The sequence below is a fragment of the Microcaecilia unicolor genome, chromosome 3 (assembly GCF_901765095.1).
Source record: "Microcaecilia unicolor chromosome 3, aMicUni1.1, whole genome shotgun sequence".
In the NCBI taxonomy this organism is placed as follows: domain Eukaryota; kingdom Metazoa; phylum Chordata; class Amphibia; order Gymnophiona; family Siphonopidae; genus Microcaecilia; species Microcaecilia unicolor.
In genome coordinates, this window is record NC_044033.1 from 263,851,511 (window position 1) to 263,869,106 (window position 17,596).

Below are 17,596 nucleotides of genomic sequence, written 5' to 3' on the forward strand. Positions count from 1 at the left end.
TATGGGCTAAGAAAGTGACCAGTCTATCAGTATATTGATATGGGTTACGGATGCTGGAGTATTGTGGGAGTTGCATATTTTAGTTTATTTTTAATTTTATGTATATTGTTTTATTCATTTTAATTCTCATTTATTGGATTTTTGGTTTGCTGTCTGTAAGAAAGCTGGAGCTAAATTCTCTCAAATAAGTAAATAAAAACAGACTTCCCTTACAAATATTCCTAGTCACTTTACACAGCCCTTGTATGACCTGAGTGGATGAAAGACTTGTTTATGTTTCTTTAAGGTAATTGAAGAATGAATGTACAGTAACTAAAGCTGAAGCCTTGATGATTGGTCTGGTTGCTCACAGTTTTCATGTCTTTTTCACTGTAGTGCAGTGGGCTGAGAACCTGGGGAACTGGAGTTGATTCCTATTACAGCCACTTCTGACTCTGAGCAAGTCACTTAACCCTCCATTGCCCCAGGTACAAAACCTTAGATTGTGAGCCCACAAGAGAGAGAGGGTTCCTTTACAAAGCAGTGCTACCGATTAGCATGCGCTGAATGTGAAGAAGCCTATAGGAATTGAATGGGCTTCTTCAAATTCAGCGTGCCGCTAATCAGTAGTGCTGCTTTGCAAAAGGAGCCCAGAGAAAGTACCTGCATATGTGGAGGGTCATTTTCGAACTGGGACGACCATCTCTAAGGGCGCCCAACTCTAAGGACGGTGCCGTGAAGGGGCGGGGCAACTCATTATCGAAACAAGATGGACGTCCATCTTTTGTTTTGATAATACGGTCAGGGATGCCCAAATCTTGACATTTAGGTCGACTTTAGAGATGGTCGTCCTCGGCTTTCGGCAATAATGGAAACCAAAGACGTCTATCTCAAAAACGTCCAAATCCAAGCCCTTTGGTCATGGGAGGAGCCAGCATTCATAGTGCACTGGTCCCCCTGACATGCCAGGACACCAACCAGGCACCCTAGGGGGCACTATAGTGGATTTCAGAAATTGCTCCCAGGTGCATAGCTCCCTTACCTTGGGTGCTGAGCCCCCCAATCCCCCCCCCCCCAGGTCTGCCTGCCTGAAGTACACTGCACCCACTACAACTGCTCCAGGGACCTGTATACTGCTGCGATGGACCTGAGTATGGCATTTGAGGCTGGCAAAAAAGTATTTTTAAACTTCTTTTTTATGATGGGAGGGGGTTAGTGACCACTGGGGGAGTAAGGGGAGGTCATCCCTGATTCCCTCCGGTGGTCATCTGGTCAGTTGGGGCACCTTTTTGAGGCTTGGTCGTGAAAAAAAATGGACCAAGTAAAGTTGGCCAAATGCTCGTTAGGGACGCCCTTCATTTTTCTATTATCGGCCGAGGACGACCATCTCCTAATCAAGCCCCAGTCCCGCCTTCGCTACCCTGCCAACATGCCCCCATGAACTTTGGTTGTCACCGAGATGGAACGCAGTCGAGGTTGTCAAGAAATCGGCTTTCGATTATGCCGGTTTGGACGACCTTGCAAGAAGGACGCCCATCTCCCGATTTGTGTCGAAAGATGGGCGTCCTTCTCTTTCAAAAATAAGCATGATAGTAACATAGTAGATGATGGCAGATAAAAACCTGTATGGTCCATCCAGTCTGCCCAACAAGATACAATATGTAATGAGTTTATGATGTGATACTTCATAAGTATACCTGATCTTGATTGTCCTTGCCATTTTAAGGGCATAGACCAGCGGTTCCCAAACTGTGTGCCACTGCACCCTGATGCGCCACAGCAAACTCTCAGGGGTGTCACGGCGCATCACTCCCTACTTTTCCCTCCCGGTCCAGCATCTACCACTTCCTGCTTCTTCTCCCACCACCATTGCAGTGTTTCCAGCTTACATTTTTGAGCCGTCCACGATTCACACAGGCACTGCAAGGATTTCCCTCTGCTGTGTCCGGCCCTCACAACAGGAAGTTGCATCAGAAAGGGCCGGACGCGGCAGACTGTGAAGGCCCCAGACTGCCTGTGTGAATCACGGATGGACCGAAAGTGTAAGCTGCAAAGACTGCAGCGGCGGCAGTGGAAAGAGAAGGATGCGGCAGCGATCTTGGAACTGCAGGAAGGAAGGTAGCGAGCGATGCTGGATTTGGGGAAGGCAGAGGGTTGCAGGGAAAGAGAGCCCTCTATGGCGGGGGGTGGGGGGGAGGGTGGTATGGAGACCCATGGGGGGGGGGGGGTGCCGCGAACCAAAACAGGTTGGGAACCCCTGGCATAGACCATAAAAGTCTACCCGGCACTGTCCTTGTTCTAAATTTCTGAAAATCTCCATTCCAGCTTATAATATGTAAACTAATTTGGTTGTACCTCAGAAAGGCGGTATATCAAATCCATTACCCTTACCCATGAATTTTGCACAGATTCTCAAACCAAAAGCATACAATGCACCTTATGTTAGAATATTTTCCAGGAACTTTGCACATGCTTTGTCTGTGGTTAATTTGTACACAAAAGATAATGCAAAATTAAGCAAGTTTTTGTCTCCTCTGATCTAATCCTACCTTGGAAACATCATAATGAAAATACACTTAAAATTCTGCACATTGTGGAACAACATTGCATACTTTTATGTATACAGATACAAGGTGGGCAGTTCTTAAATATTCCTTTCCACCCATGTAAGTAGCCATTTACATAGAAAGCAATTTTCAAAAGCCATTTATCTGTGAGGCCTGTTTTGTCTGTCTTTTGCAGTCTCTTTTACTGCTGGAAAATTTTTACAGTATTGAAAGTTAGTGAATCCTGCTGTAATTTTGATTTGTTGCAGCTGGGAATATTGTGCATTCACAAAGACAGTGGACCCTGAGCCAGAGTTTGAAAAGGGATTGGGAGCTGGGGTATTTATTACTAAGCAAAGGCCCACTTACTGCACCTTAGCTAATACCTCTTTAACACATTATATTGCCATAATGGAGCTTAGTAAATAGACCTCTATGTATTGAGACCTTCTGCAATTCTAAAGTGTCTCATAAAAGGTTTTCACCTGAGGATTTTCACAGTGCAGTGTTTAACTACAGCTGCGGCTCTCACCATTATAAACCCCAAGCTTTCCTGTGCATGAAAACATCTAAATACACTTCTTTCAGACTTTGTTTTTCTTGAATAAAATGTAATTATCCAAAATTATAACAGAATGTCAAAATAAGTCATTTAAGTCAATCACTGTTTTAACTGTAGACTAGATATTATGAGGGAAATTCCATCAGAGTGAGGGCTAATAGCTAGTATAAACATATTTGTAGTGGAATAGGAGCAGATGTAGTTTGTTAAAGCATAATTCAGCAATGGGGACCACATCAACATAAACAAGGGTAGATCACTTTTGCAGAAGTTGTGTTCAGCTGCATGCTTTCAAGTTTGTTTATAACATTTGGCATGATAATTCCAATTCCACATTAGGCTATAAAGCAAAAATTCTGCCAGGAAATGAATTCACCATATTGGTAGTCTCTAATCATAGATGGAATCAACATGTGCAGTAAAAAGATAACATCTAATCAAATGTAATTTAATCTGCAGTTTATATACTGCACAAATCCCAGCATGAGGTTCAAGGTGGTTTACAACACAAGAAGCTGCACATAAGCAGGAAATAACAAATTAAAAAGAAGAATAACAATTTAAAAGTTTTCAAATAAAAAAGCCTTTAACTTCTTACGTAACTGCATATAATTCGATTCTAAACGAACTAAGGGCCCTGTTTACTAAGGCGCGTTAGCATTTTTAATGCGCCTACAATTAGCGTGCGCGCTAAACGTGTAGGCGCCTATAGGGATACTAAAAATGCTAACGCGCCTGTAACGCAGCTTAGTAAACAGGGCCCTAAAATAGGTAGACAATTCCACACAGTAATAGCATTGAAAGAGAACACAGAATCAATCTGATGTTTAAACCTTATTTATTTATTTATTTAACACATTTATACCCCACATTTTCCCACTAGTTGCAGGCTTAATGTGGTTTACACAATAGGGTGGTGGACTTTGGTCCTGAGGAACTGAGTTCAATTCCCACTTCAGGCACAGGCAGCTCCTTGTGACTCTGGGCAAGTCACTTAACCCTCCATTGCCCCATGTAAGCCACATTGAGCCTGCCATGAGTGGGAAAGCGCGGGGTACAAATGTAACAAAAAATAAAATAAACATGGGTAGGCTACAGTTCAGTATAATATCATTAAACAATGTCATAGTAAAATATTAATCATAAACGTATCGTCTAAAACAACAGAGATAATAAAAGATAATGGAAAAACATTAGGGTCCATAAATTTTGCTGAACAGATAAGAAATTAAACTAAGTAACGTCTGGATGGTACGCCTTCTTGAACAGGGTGGTCTTCAATAATTTCCTGAAGTTTAGATGATTCTGAGTTGATTTTAAGAGTTTAGGCAGAGCATTCCATAGCTGAGTTGAGAAGTTTGATGCGTAGGTAGATTTATATTTGAGGCTATTGCAATCTGGATAATGTAAAATTAAATAGGATCGGGAAAGACTGGAACTATTTCTGGGCAGTAGATCTATTAGACTTAACATGTATCCAGAAACTTCACCATAAATGATCCTATGAATCAAGGTGCAAATTTTAAAGGCAATATGTTCCTTGATGAGAAGCCAATGTAATTTTTTTCGAAGGGGCTTGGCAGATTCAAATTTAGATTTTCCAAAGATCAGTCTCACTACTGTATGTATGTATGTTTTTAGAAACTGGATACCTCAATAATACATTTTCCTGAATTCTAGTAGAATTGTAGAAACAATGAGAGAAAAATTGAATTAACAATTCAGAAGAATTCTTGTACAACACTTGAAAAACTAAACAAACTGATTTAAAAATAATTTGTGCACGAATGCAGAGCTAATGCAATTCTTATGATGACCAGAAACACTATCAAATTTCCTTAATCGAAAGACCAACTGCACCACTATATTCTGTGTGAGCTGAAGTTTAGCAAGCAATTTATTAACTACAATATATAAAGAATTACAATAATCCAAATTAAATATTACCAACATCTGGACCAGTGCAGAAAAATGCGACCTTTGAAAATAAGACCTTATTAACCTTAGTTGGTGCATACAAAAGAAAGATTTCTTCCAAACTTGACTAATCTGAGTTTCAGAGGTCAACGAAGAATCCAAGGTGATTCCCAAGACTCTTGATTATTTTACCACATTTAAAATTATTCCATTAGGCAGTGCTAGATTAAGAGGCATATCGTTCACAAAATTGGAAAACCATAATAACTTTGTCTTAGCCTGATTATGTTGAAGCATGTGTTCCACAGCCCATTTCTGGATTTTATTCACAGCACAGAAAACTCTATCAGACATTTTAGTCAGAGTAGAACTTACAGGAACTAACACTAAATATCATCAACATATGAAAATATGTACTCACCCAAAACAATTTGTGTGACAGAGCATGGGAGATAATAGAGAGCCCTGGGGTACTCCACACGTAGATATCCAACTCTTCAACATTATGCCCCCCCCCCCCCACCTTCCAAACTGTATAAGATCTATTTTTCAAAAAATTCCCTGAACCAATTCAACACAGAACCAGACAGTCCCAATCCACTAAGTCTAGACAACAATAAACCATGGTCAACAGAATCAAAAAATGCTGAGATATCATACTGAAGTAAGAGACATGTTTACCCCTAGCCAAACAATCTCTAACAATAGTAATTAACACCAGTAAAAGAGATTCAGCACTGTGTTGGGACCCAAATTATATAGAGTGAGAGCAGGAAAACTTAGTAATATATTTAGATAACTGTTGACCAATGAGAGTTTCTAGTAATTTAGTAAGCAGAGGAATCCCTGCTATAGGTCTGAAACTAGATGTAAGAGATAAATCCAGATTCAAAGCCCTTGGTATAGGAGTAAGGGCAATGCAGCCCATCTCTTTTGGAAGCTTCCCAACCACCAATAAACTATTCAAAAATAAAGCAAGCCATGAAATTATTGTAATTGGTGGACTGGCAAACAGATTAGAAGGATGAATATCCAAAGCACATCAACAGGATGACAATTTGGGAAGCAATAATTGAAGATCATTGGTAGTAATGGCTCCAAAGAATCCCATAGCTGATCTACAACATCTGTCTCTGGATCAGATTCCAAAATTAAAGAATTAGAATCTGTTAACTACAAATAGCTGAAGCCAATACTCCAGAACCAAATTTACCTCTTCAAAAGTGAACTTTAGAAGAGTTTTGCCTTTTGTGAATAGATCTGTCGTTTCTAATCAAGTCCCAGATGTAGTACCCCATCATTCCTTTGTTCCATCTTCGCTGATATCTCTTTGCCATTGCGCTAATATCCTGGTGGAAACCCTCCCCAAGGTTCTTCACTAACGGCACACAATTTTGAGCTAAAGAAATCCAAATGGAACTTGAGTGACATTCTGCATCTGAGACCCCTGTAGCTCTTGAACAGTTCTTCAACCAGATCCTTGTAGTTTTCTGCTTTGTTATTTCCTAGGAAATCACTATTTTCCTGAAATCATTCTGAGCTCGTCGTTCTACGTAGTCGTATCTTCCAGTTCCTGTGACACCAGCATCTGGTTGACGTGTGGACCAACAAATATGCCTCCAGAGACATTAGCATTGAGACATTAGCATTTTAATATTTAGAAAAGATTGAACGTATATTCTGAAATATTTTGCTGTTGGATCCAGTGCTCTTACAAACTGCTTGATTAGCCCGACTTGATGTGCAGTGGATTGTATCCTCTGGAACTAGGGAATTGTACTTGACATTGAGAGCACCAGGCTGCAATTTGTCTCTCTGTGGCCAGCCTCTTCTGATGTAGTCCTTAGCAATGTCTCAAATGTCCCAGAGACACAGAAAGCAAGGGTGCTTAGTATAACCACTTTGCAACCCCAGTAGAAATCTTAACGAAATCTCTACAAACATCCCATTTGCATTCATCATACTTGACCTTTTACAACAACTTCTTCACATTGTGATAATCTTCTTTGTGTTGCATAAAGTGACTCACGGGAATTGATGGATGAACATTACCGTTGTGAAACCAAAAATATAAACAAAAACTCCCCTTCCTCACTGGTAAACTAATATAACAGAACATCAAAATAAGCCATTTGCAGTTGCAAGTCAATCACAGTTTAGACTAGATATTATGAGGGAAATTACATCAGAGTGAGGGCTAATAACTACTATAAACATACTCTTGAGATAAGTAAAAATATTATCATTATACCTTTGCTTTGATTGAAGATTTATGCTGGCTGAGTTGGTTATTGGCAGTGCATTTGTTCGATTAGTATTTAAGGGGCATACAATTGCACTAAGCACACAAAAAAGCACATTATTGCACAAAAGTACCAAAATAAGGAGTGAGCGACCCAATGAATGAAGTGCAATATTTCATCCGTTAGTGGTCTTGAAAGACTTGAAAGACTACCACGTGGGTGCTTAACTTTCTGAGGGCGCTCCTCCTCCATTTTTTAATTGGGTACATTCTCCTGGTTATGGTTTGGCATTACTGTTGTGAAGCAGCACTGCTTCAAGATTCCTTGATGAGCTGTCAGTCAAGAGATGTCACTCTTCTGGGCAATTGTTCATACCAATTTCATCAAACAGTGCAGAGACATCAACACAGTAAGACAAAGAATCAACGACCACATAAAATCTTGCAAATGCTATAAGATTTTTCTGGAATGGAGATACTTTGCAACTAGGATCCAACAAATTCCACTCTTTCAGGTGTGACAATTGCCCTGCACCTGATTTGGGAAGACACAAGTCTCTTACTAATGGGGGAAATTATCAACATGGGCTACTGTTAAGACAAGTTATTAAACTATTAACCCCAGTTATTAGTAACTAGGTTGCATTGAATAAAATGGGATCTGTGCTAAAATACACAAGTTAATGGTAGAATAACTTAACAATGAAGTGCTAATTGTTGTTATTCTACCATTAACTTGTGCTATTTTAGCACTGATCCCAACTCATGTTGATAACCCCCCCCCCCCCCCCCCCAAATGATATAATTCTTCTTGATTTGGAAAATGTGGTGTCCACAAAGACTGGCATCCTGTACTTACCAATCAGCATTGTGTTCTTCAATTTTCTCAGCACTTTTTTCAGCTTGTTCATTAACAGGAGGAATTGGTAAATCTTCATTTTGAGACAATGGATCAATAGAAGATGCAAGCATTTTTTTTTGTCTGTCAGTTTCTTGCAGAAGTAGCAGTCATCCAGGTGGTTGGTAGGCTCCCTCCATGTTCTGCTTATGGAAGCTGGCATATGTTTTCTGCTACCACATAGCCATGATTCCAATGTTGATCTGCAGTAACCACAAATATCATGAATTTCCTATGATTTGTCCTGATCATCCAGTGGCATCCCAAAGTAGGATTCATATGCAATATGAAATTTTGTACCTCAAGCTATTGCATATTTCACTTGTTTTGGTCCAACATAATAACCACATACATAACAAAAACAGCTGGGCAAAAATTTGTAGGCTCTATTAGCCATGGTTATTGGAAAACATGACTCAGGTTTCAGTCACTGTCTTCTGTTCACTGAGTTTTTCCTACTCTGTCACTTCCTGCACTATATCACTTCTGGAACACGCATGACCTATTGTACTGAGCTTTGGGAATCTAGTGAATCCATCTACAGAACTGGTAATCATATTGGAACCCACATAAGTATTTCTATAAGTGTATTTCTCTACAACACACATATACAAAAGCCTTTAGATCACATGCATATATCAGTAAAACACATTTCTACCATTTCCTATGAAGCGGATGACAGTACAGAAAAATGAACAGCACAACTAGCATCAACACCTTGAAATTACATAGCAGAGCAGAAGCTTTTGATTTTTGCACGGAGGCACTGTGTTTAGTTCAATGAAGAACCGTAGTTTCAATATAAGTTTCCTGTTTTTTTTAATCAGTACAGACTTACAGATTTGATGACCCCTGAGGCAGGCTTATAAGCTGAAACATGGCTGTGTCGAGTCTTTAGTGTGTTGGTCCTTGAACATTGAACATCCTCTTTGTACTCGCCTCACTACTTTGTTCTGTTTTTACAAGACAATGAGGATTCTGTCTCTTCCTCCTTTGTCTTGGCTTGCTAGCCACAACAGGGTCCGTGTAGGGTCCATCTCTGACCAGTAGTACACGCCTTTTGGGTCCAGTATTGTTCATTTGAGCATTTGTTAATAAAAATTACTGCTGGTGCACCAGCGCTTGCTGTGCCTAGCAGAGAATTAAAGTGTACTGTGCAGCTAAAAACAATATCAACAAACAGTCATAATAACAGAAACAACAGCAAGCAGAGTTCAATCACAACAGCAAGCAAAGAGTTAATTACAGAGCCAAGTAAAGAAGTTCACCCCTTAGCACGGCTACATTTTCCAGCAAAAGATCTATAATTTCCCCTTCTAGGTATCACACGAAACACAACCAAACTGATTTGCCAAATGACAGTGGGACAATCTTCGTAGAATCTTCATCAGTTTTTGATCTTCACCTATAGAAGGCTGTGGTAAAATTGGAGACAGTCTTCGAAATCTCTTATTAACTATCTCCGTCAAGTAGAATAAAGCCACAACAACAAGAAAAGAATTAACATGAATCTTATTTATTTATTTTTATTGTACTTTATTTTAGAGTGAAGGAGTAGCCTAATGGTTAGTTCAGTGGTCTTTGATCCTGGCAATTTGGGTTCAATCCCCTCTGTAGCTCCTTGTGACCTTGGGCAAGTCACTTAACTCTCCATTGCCCCAGGTACAAAGACTTAGATTGTGAACCCTCTAGGGACAGAGAAAATATTTGCATATAATATGTACTGTGCTGTGTACATCTAGTAGCGCTGTATAAATGATTTAGTAGTAGTAAATAACATTAATTAATAAATAAATAAATAAATGAGCTGTGGTAAAATATAAAATCTGAGTCTACAATAATAAGTATGGTTGAGGTGGAGAAAGATAATGGCCTGGTAAGAAAAAAGACCGTGATTGTTCCAGGCAAAACTGTACTGCCATTATTTCCAAAAATGAATGGAGGAGTGGCCTAGTGGTTAAAGCACGGGTCTTGAAATCCAGAGGTGGCCGGTTCAAATCCTTCTGCTGCTCCTTGTGATCTTGGGCAAGTCACTTAACCCTAGGGTTACCATTTTGTGTCCTCTGAAAAAGAGGACACATGTAACGCCCCCGCCCACCACGCCCACTGTCACGCCCCTTTCGGATCCTCATTCCGCCCCCCTTTCCCCTCCCCCATCACATAGTCCCCTCCCCCATCACATAGTCCCCTCCCCCCATCACATAGTCCCCTCCCCCCATCACATGCTCCCCTCCCCTCCCCTTCCTTACCATCTTCTCTGGTGGTCTAGTGACATCTTCAGGGCAGGAAAGAGCCCCCTGTTTCCTGCCCGGAGCGCTGCCTGCCCTTGCCTACATCCTTCTTGGTCTCGGCTGGGGATTCAAAATGGCCGCCGAGAGTTGAAGCGGCCTCGCAAGACTTCAACTCTCGGCGGCCATTTTGAATCCCCAGCTGAGACCGAGAAGGAGGATGGGCAAGGCAGCGCTCCAGGCAGGAAAGAGGGGGCTCTTTCCTGCCTCGAAGAGGTCACCTAGACCAGGGGACAAACGTGCATGTGGGCAAAACCCACCGGACGCCCCAGACATGCCCTCAAAAAGAGGACATGTCCGGGGAAATCCGGACGAACGGTAACCCTGCTTAACCCTCCATTGCCTCAGGTACAAACTTAGATTGTGAGCCCTCCTGGGACAGAGAAATATCCAGTATACTTGAATGTAACTCACCTTGAGCTACTACTGAAAAAGGTGTGAGCAAAATCTAAACAAATAAAAATATTTATCAATCGTGGCCTCTGTATTTCTATACAGGGATCCTGGCGAATGGGCCCTTGAAAGAGCCAAGCAGAATGTGAATGAGAATTTCCTGCTTGTGGGCATCCTGGAGGAGCTGGAAGATGTGCTGTTGTTACTGGAAAGATTTTTACCTCACTACTTTATGGATGTGCACAGCATCTACAAAAATCCAGGTATCTTTTTTTATTGTTTGTTGAAACCTTTTGCAGTAGAAGCCAACAGCCTTGAATTTTTTTGTGTATTTTCCAGTGCAAGGGACGACTGTCTTTTTTCTTTTTTTAAATCATTTTGTCTGCCAGCTCATTCAGCGAAGAAAGGATGTTCTTCTGTTCTTGGCAACCTGAAGTGCTAGGGGGACTGATTCCTTGATCAGTCAGATGAGAAAAAACAGAGCTCTCACTGCTGTTCCCTGGCTTCTGTCAACTGTTCTGATAAATACAGCTCTGCTGAGAAACCGAAAAAAATTCATTAGTTAAAATAATGAATCCGCTTGCAATATTTATAGAAAAACAAATTCTGAGTAAAGAGCTATCTATTGCATTTAATTTGCTGTTAAAACCCACTCTAGAGTAGGAAGGAAGATTAACCAATTTTATCTGAGTTAAAGCATTCAGGGGGTCTTTTACGAAGTGGCAGTAAGCCCAACAGGAGCTACCGCTCCCTAGTCCGGAACTAATTCCCACCCCCAGCACGCGCCACTTCTGGCACTACAAAAATTTTTAATTTTTTGTATTACCTGTGTTTACCCAGTGGTAATCGGGCAGTGCCACTGGGCTAGCGTAGGAGCCCTTACCACCACCTCAATGGGTGACGGTAAGTGCCCACGCCCAAAATGGCCACCATTTCTTTTTTAAAAAGACAGCCTTTTACCACAGCTTGGTAAAAGGACCCCTCAATAGTGAACTGCTAATTGCACCTTTGTAATGGCTTGGAAGCTAAAATATTAGGAGCCAATATTTAGAAGAATCTATCTGGATATTGCCAGATATTGCCAATAGTGAACTGCTAATTGCACCTTTGTAATGGCTTGGAAGCTAAAATATTAGGAGCCAATATTTAGAAGAATCTATCTGGATATTGCCACTGAATGTCTTTACAGTTTGTCTCAGCACTACTTGGATAGTGCCACTGAATATCTTTACAGACCACCACAGCACTATGGAGACAGTGCCACTGAATATCAATAAGCAAAAAACCTGTTCTAAGTACTATCCTGATTGTGGCTAAATATGAAAATATCATTGCTTTCCAGATAGTGTCAGCAGTTCAGTGCTGTTTCCGGATATTCATCAGTAGGAACTATGGGATAAATTCAAGAAAGGTCGGATAAAGTTACATATCAAACATGCGGGTGCTAAGTGGCAATTCTGTAATAGGAGTTCCCAGTGATGTGCTGATATATTTTTAACAACGGGCTCTCTCTCCAGGCATAGCCAGCCCTTCACTTTGGGTGGGGAGGCAACACATTCCTCTCTCTCCCACCAACCATGCTAGGCATCCCTTTGCCAGCAGGGATACCAAACACTGCCAGCCAAATAAATGGGATTGCCACCACTCCCCGCTGCTCATTTCTGGCTCTGAGCAGCATACTAGGACTTCTCGTGTATGCTCAGAGCGGCGGCAATTTATTTATTTGTCTGGCGGGGCTCGGCATCCCTGCCAGCAAAGTAAAAGGGAGTTCTTGAGGGGGCCTGAGCCCAGATTTTGGGAGCCGGTTGTTAAAGTAGCCACGGGGAGCCTACTTTAACAACCAGCTCTCAAAATTCTTAAAAACTTAACAGATGGCTCTTGCAGCCGCCTCCAGCACACCACTGAGAGTTCTGCACAAAACTGCCGTTATAGAATACTAGCGTAAGTCCACATTATCGTGCCTAACGTCATGAGTGAGCACTAGCTCAAAGACTGGTATAAATGCTTGTGCCTAAGTACTGGCAGCGAGGTACGTAAATGACAGTATTCCATAACATTGCACCTAATTCCTTGGCATACCCTTAACCTGCCCATGCCCCTCTCTGGTCCATGCCCTCCTGAAGTTGCACTCAGTTTACAGAATAGAGGCATAGATCAGTAATGCATGTAACTACAAATTATTGCCATTTAGTGCTTGTTAAGGGCAATTATTAATACTTATCACCAATTAAGTGCGTGTTTAACCTATAACCCAACTGTGCATTACGTCTAGCTCCATCCCTGGCCGCCTTCAAATCCGGGCTAAAGGCCTACCTGTTTGATGCTGCTTTTGACTCCTAACTTGTCACTTGCTCGTAACCTTTATCTTGTCTTCCTCTCTTCAATAGTCCCTTTCCCTATGTGTCCTTCTGTCTGTCCTACCCTTATCCTTATTGGTCCTGTCTGTCTGTCCTGATTTAGATTGTAAACTCTTTTGAGCAGGGACTGTCTTTTCTTCATGTTCAATTGTAAAGTGCTGCGTATGACTGGTAGCGCTGTAGAAATGATTTATAGTAGTAGTAGTGTCATTTATAGAATTTGGAGGTATATGGATACTGCCATTGAAAGTCTGGACTTTTTGCCCATGGTGATTTGTGTTTAAAAGAAAACAGTGACCGCCATGGGCTCAATATTGGGGGATATGTGTTATTTTGTTGTTGTTGTTGTTTTGTTCAAATGTATGAACTTGTTTCAAGCGATTTGTAGTGCTCAAAAATGCATCTGTCTTTTCTCTTCCCGGTTCTTTCCATTGCTTAGGCCCATTAAGTTTACTTTCTGGTGTTTCCATAAAGACGATAATGCCTCTGCTAAAATAAATCAGCTGGTCATATGAAGAGTCATGGGCTAATGTACAGCATTTTGGAGTTCCATGTAAACTCTTTGTACTATGAAGGGGAAGCACCCTATTCACTCCCTTCCCTCCCTTCCCTCTTCTCTCTTCCCTTCCTTGATCGCTACACATTACTAACTGTATCTGATATCCTGAAATGACAATGTTAACAAATCTATGTAAGCCACATTGAGCCTGCAAACAGGTGGGGGAATGTGGGATACAAATGCAATAAATAAATAAATAAAAGAAAAGAGGCCTTTTTCTTAATTCTAGCATTCTGAAATCTTGGCCCTTTAAGCTAGGCCCTGAGCATCCTCCCCAGAAGAATGATCCTGCTTCTAATACTGTAGAATCTCCCAGTTTTCTAGTGCACCACAGGATTGAGAAGCCTGTGATCACCTCAATCTGAAGTTTTCCTACAGCCACAATAGCAATATGAAGAGTACTTACTACTACTAATCATTTCTGTAGCACTACTAGATGTACACAGCACTGTACCAGAGGAAATGGTCAGAGGAAATATTTAGTGGCACTATCCACTTAGTTCCTCTGAATATCCCTGTCATCAGCGCTTATCCACTTAGTAGCACTTGCTAACTGAGGAAGTCTTTTACACTTATTTTTAGCTCACGCTAAAAACGCTAGCACACCATTGTAAAAGGGGCCCTGACTAAGTGCCTTAGAACGTCAGCCCTAGTATAACTAGTTTTATTATGGTGTGTTGAACCGAGCTTTTCTTTTGCTCGCATTTTCTTTTTGCTCCTTGTGGTTTGAGCATCTTGCATCTATTTTGTGTTTTTTCAGAAAAGCAGGTTAAAGTATGCACTGATAGAAACATGGTTCTTTGAGTTGTCTGCCAATTAGAATTTTTGACAGTAGCTGCTACCCTCTAAGAATTTGCTGCCCTAGGCAGCTAGCCAGTCTTGCCTAATGGTTGGGGCAGCTCTGGCCCCACTGATATATTGGATACTTGGGGGGGGGGGGGTGGGGAGAGTGCCAGCTCATCCCTTGCCTCAGGCACAGGTTGCCGTGAGTTGCCCCCGTTTGCCAAAGCTGGTTTTAGACATGACTGGGGCCCATGAGAAAAACCTCCAACATTCTTCAGTATAGCGGTGGTAAATCTCTAGCTTTGGGATGGGCCACTCTTGGCCTCTCTGCATTTGAGTGCCAACACCGGTGCCAGCCTGTCCCACTGTACAGTGGAAGACAGACTGACACTGCCATCAGTGCTTCCTGCTGGCCTATAATGGATGTTCACTAGAACTGCATTCAGCCCTTTTCCAAGTGAGCTTCTTTAGCAGCTGGTTAGACTTAAAAGTTGTTGTGCTTCCCAAACTGTCAGGGCTGGCCCAAGGCAAGATGCCGCCTGAGGTGGAACTTGCATGCCGCCCCCCTCGGGCCGAGATGCCCCCCCCCCGTGTGTTTTACCTCGTCACGGTGAAGTTGCCATGCCGCTGTCCTTTACTGCGCCTGCCTGAGCAAAATAGGAAGTACTTCAGGTGGCCGCAGTAAAGGGAAGAAGCGGGTGCCGGAGGCGGCAGGGCTTCGTATGGGAATCGCTGCCACTGCTGGGTTTGGAACTTCACCGTGACAAGTTAAAACACCGCGAAGTCGACCCCCCCCCCCCCCCCGAGATTCACCTCCCGAAGAGTGCCACCTGAGGCCCCCGCCTCAGGTGGCCTAATGGTCGGGCCACCCCTGCAAACTGTTATCCAGTATGATCCTAGGTTAACACTTAAAAATTCACACAAAATATCACACCTCCCTACTCTTATCTATTTCCTCCCCCTACTTCTCCAAAGTATAAAGGCAGCTGCAGTGGGGTTAACAGAAACAGCAGTCAGCACAGGGCCCTGGGTTCATTGTTCCCTCACAGATCCCAGTACTCTGCATGAGGTTCAAACCTAATAGGAAGCCCACAGATTGTAAGCTCTTTGAGCAGGGACTGTCTTTCTTCTATGTTTGTGCAGCGCTGCGTATGCTTTGTAGCGCTATAGAAATGCTAAATAGTAGTAGTAGTAGGCAGGGACTTTGAATGTTCAGTACTGGGGGTAGGTCATAGTGGAGACCCAGAGGAAGGGGGAGCAGCCATATATCTGTGACCCCAACTACTAATGATTTGGGATTCCAGTCCATAGTTTAGCAACAACTGCCTTAATGGGATACTAAACAACTATGCATTTTGAGCAACCCTATTATTCTAGCAAGCTAGGAATGTATTTATTTAAATATATTATCACCACCAATTACCAGTTTCAGGGCAGAATCCTAGTATTCCATGTACTAAGGACCCATGGTCAGGTTGTTTCTTAAGAAGATTAAGTGTACTCTCCAACAATGGTCTTTTTGTAAAGCTGTGTTTATCCAGCAGGCACTGGCCTCTCTCCAAGGGCTCATGCAGTGTCTTGGCTAATGCAAATGAGAGTAAGACATCAAAGGATTCTGGCTTTGCTTCCCATTGAACCACAGGGCTGCTTCTTAGAGGGTGCACAGAGGGTTAGCCAACTGGGAGCAAAAAAACAAGTGGAGAACCTTCCATCATTTCAGTACTTCCATGCTACAGATACAGCAGCTCCACTGCCATGTAATGAACCTAGAAGAGACCAGAAGACACCTCCCCCCTCTGCATTTCCAGAAGTTTCTTTTCTCTTTTTTGATATTAACATGGTGACACAACCACTTATTCTGTACATTACAGGGTTTTCATCATTGTTGAGGCCTTTAAAATAATCAGGAATGGAAGTAGTTAATTTTTATTTATTCTGTTTTTGGAGCTGTGTAGGTTTTGACAACGTCCTCTTGCTCTGCATTGTACCTTCTTAATGATTTTCATCATTGTTATCACGTTTATGAAACAAAAGTGCTCTAGGTTTTCAGCTTGCCCATCTGTCAGTCCATCTGTGACTAACTTCACGGGCAGAGATAGTTTTAAGTGTGTAATCAACACTCTTGTAATATCACAAAAAAACAACCTAAGTAATTAAGAGCTAGAATGATAATGTTCAGTCCACAGCAGTCAGTGTGATTTTTAAATGCTCGCTGCCATGGATTTCTGTACCTAGTTGGTCAGCGCTGGAGCATATCTGGACACCAGAATCCTTTGAAGTTCTACTCTCATTTGCAGGGGTGGCCTGACCATTAGGCCACCTGAAGCGGGGTCTCAGGCAGCACTCTTTTTTCCTCCACCCTGTTTCCTGAGATTTACCTTTCTTCACACTCTAAAAGCCATTGGCGGTAGTGACTCCAATATGCTGCCCTGCCGCCAGCAACTGCTTCTTCTCTTTACTGCGGCCGCTTCTCTGATATACATAGAGGGGCATAATCGAACGTCGCCGGCCAAATAGATCACCGGCGATCTATGTTGGCGGCGGCGCTACAGCTGGCCGGAACTGTATTATCGAAAAAGATGGCCGGCCATCTTTTTTTTCGATAATATGGTTTAGCCCGTGGAGTTCACCGGGTTTGAGATGGCCGGGTTTGTTTTTTAGCGATAATGGAAAGTTATGTCGGCCATCTCAAACCCCGGCCAAATTCAAGGCATTTGGCTGTGGGAGGAGCCAGCATTTTTAGTGCACTGGCCCCCCTGACATGCCAGGACACCAACCAGCCATCCTAGGGGTCACTGCGGTGGACTTCAGAAAAGCTCCCACGTGCATAGCTCCCTTACTTTGGGAGCTGAGCCCCCCAAACCCACTACCCACAAATGTACTGCACCCACTAAAATTGCTCCAGGGACCTGCATACAGCCTCTAGGACTTATTGCTGCTGTATAACTTTGGCACACCAGTTCACACCTGAAGACTGATCTCTCTGAAAAAGTCCTTTCTTGAAATAACCACGTTTACTCACAGTTAACTGCAGATCAGAGGTTGTGCCCCACTGGCAAAGAGTCCCCTAGT

The 17,596-nt window shown here is 42.3% G+C and overlaps 1 protein-coding gene across 1 annotated transcript in view; it reads left to right on the forward strand.

The window, feature by feature from the left end:
- The window catches only part of UST (uronyl 2-sulfotransferase), a 461,975-nt gene that overhangs the window by 423,336 nt on the left and 21,043 nt on the right, over positions 1-17,596 (forward strand). The window contains exon 7 of the mRNA XM_030198046.1: positions 10,931-11,088. Within this exon, the coding sequence (XP_030053906.1) occupies positions 10,931-11,088 (158 nt within the window). The remainder of the gene's footprint in view (positions 1-10,930; positions 11,089-17,596) is intronic.